General features: G+C 43.3%; 1 protein-coding gene across 1 annotated transcript; it reads left to right on the top strand.

Moving 5' to 3' along the window:
- The first annotated feature begins 278 nt into the window (after positions 1-278).
- LOC148977347 (E3 SUMO-protein ligase ZBED1-like) lies at positions 279-2,474 on the top strand. Its single transcript, XM_089116598.1, has 2 exons — positions 279-1,008; positions 1,717-2,474. Exons 1-2 carry the CDS (start codon positions 279-281, stop codon positions 2,472-2,474), a joined length of 1,488 nt encoding a protein of 495 aa, XP_088972724.1.

The raw sequence follows: 2,474 nt of genomic DNA, 5'->3' as shown, positions 1-2,474 counted from the left end.
TTGGGTCGAGTCGCAAGTCAAGTCTAAAGTCTTTTGGGTCGAGTCACAAGTAGGGGTGCGCCAAAATATCGATATGGCGATATCTCGCGATATTTACCCCCGCGATCGATTCTCGATGTGCTCTTGCCAAGGATCGATCTTAAAAGCCGTTGTAAAATGCTCTATTAGTATTCATTACATTTTGCCTTGATGAGACCCTTCTCCGGAAGTAGATAGGGGGCGCGCGTTGCGAGTTTGGCTGTTTTGAGCGTAAAAAAAGGCGCAGGCTACACTTGAAAATGGCGGAGTCAAGCGAGGTCAGCCGAAGCGAGAGCAGAAAATTAAAAGACGCTCCAGCAACATTTAAATCCAAAGACGCTCCAGCAACATTTAAATCCAAAGTGTGGACTCACTTTGGATTTTATAGCAGTGCGGACGGGGCAAAGATAGAAAAGGACTACGCAATATGTAAGAACTGCTTTGCAAAAGTCCGCTACACGGGAAACACGACAAACATGCACAGCCACCTGTCGCGGCATCACCCGGAGCTCTGTGAGAAAGCCGCGCATGGTACTGGGTCAAAGTCGACACCCCCCGGCGTAAACACCTTTTTCCAGGCAAAGTTACCACCTTCTTCTGCGAGGGCAAAGTCAATCACAAATGGGATCGCTGTTTACATGTGTAAAGGGCTCCGTCCGTACAGCGAGGTGGAAAACGAGGGGTTCTGCTTTTTGATGAATATCTTAGAGCCACGCTTTGATATTCCCTCTCGGAAATATTTTGCTGAAAAAATTATTCCTGCACTTTATGACGAGACCAGGGCTAAAGTAGAGTCGGCACTCGAGTCGGCAGAAAGAGTGGGCCTCACGTGTGACGGGTGGACATCGAGAGCCACGGAGTCCTACATAACGTTCACTGTACATTTTATAAACAAAGACTGGGAAATGAAGTCATACGTCCTGCAAACCCGAGCAATGCACGAAACGCACACTGGGACACACATTGCCGATGTACTGAAAGCCACAGTGGGTGAGTGGAATCTTGACGCTAAGAAGCCAGTGGTTGTCACCGACAACGCATCAAACATGCGTGTAGCGATGGAACTAACAGGATACCAACATGTTAGATGTTTTGCTCATGTTTTAAATCTTGCATCCCAACGTGCGCTGAAAATAGCTGCTGTTACTAAGGTACTTGCAAAAGTTAGGAGGATCTCAACATTCTTCCATCGAAGCACAACTGGAGCAGAAGCACTAAAAAGAAACCAGAAACTCCTTGGCCTCCCTCTTCACAAGCTCATCACGGACATGCCTGTTCGTTGGAATAGTGCCTATGAAATGGTCTCCAGGTTTCTTGAGCAACAGCCAGCTGTCTGTGCAGCCCTCTTATCACCAGAGGTAAGAAAAGTTTGCAATGTAGAAGTTGTTATCTATATGTGTGATAAATGTGAATAATTTATTGTATACAATTAATAAGTTTGTAAATAAATACTAATATATATGATATGAAACTTACTTGATTACAATGAATAAACAACGATGAATAAATACTTTATGCATACTAAAAAGTTAACTACAAATAAAAACATTAGATTACATCATACAGTTCATGCTTTTTTTGCTTTAAAATAAAGAACAATAATGATACATTTTATTAATAAATTGTATTTTGCCTTTTTTTTTCTTTTCTTTTTTTTCTTAAGGTGAGAAAAAAATGTGACTGACTGTGCTCTGACAGAGAATGACATCTCAAGCGCTGAAGAGATGGTGAAAGCACTTAGACCAATGCTTGTGGCAACAAATATCATGTGTGAGGAAAAGAATCCCACCATTTCAGTGGTTGCTCCTCTTCATTCCCAACTGCTGCGAGACACAACCAGCACTGAAGAAGATTCCCCTCTGGTTCGAGAGATTAAGGGAGCCATCAATCAAGACCTTTCAAAGAGATATCATTCAGAGGTGGAAAAAGATCTCCTACGCATGTCCTCAGCCCTGGACCCTAGATTTAAATCCCTTTTATTTCTGTCACCTGAAGAAGTCCAAGACACTTATGGAACACTAGTGTCAAAAGCTGCAGCTTTAAAAGAGGATGATCCAGTGCCTTGTGGTGATGTTCAGGGGGATTCAGAGGAAGAGGAGACCTGTACAGCAAAGAAAAGAAAGTCTGCACTTGTTGATCTTCTTGGTCAGACCTTCAAGAAGACCTCTGATGTCTCTACATCAGCAACCTCAATTGCAGAGAAGGAGATTAAACAATATCAAGATGCTCCTTCTCTGCCTCTCACTGAAGATCCACTGTTGTGGTGGAAATCTCAGCAACATGTGTTCCCTCTCCTCTCCAAGCTGGCCCATATGCATTTGTGTATTCCTGGGACCAGTGTAGCAGCTGAGAGGGTCTTTTCAACTGCAGGAGACATCATCAGTGCCCAAAGAAGTTCACTCACTCCTGAACATGCTGACCAACTCCTCTTTCTCAAGAAAAACATGAACATATAA

Source organism: Pimephales promelas, chromosome 10 (genome assembly GCF_988280905.1).
Source record: "Pimephales promelas chromosome 10, fPimPro1.hap1.1, whole genome shotgun sequence".
Lineage (NCBI taxonomy): Eukaryota > Metazoa > Chordata > Actinopteri > Cypriniformes > Leuciscidae > Pimephales > Pimephales promelas.
This window is presented reverse-complemented; position numbering and strand designations above follow the sequence as displayed.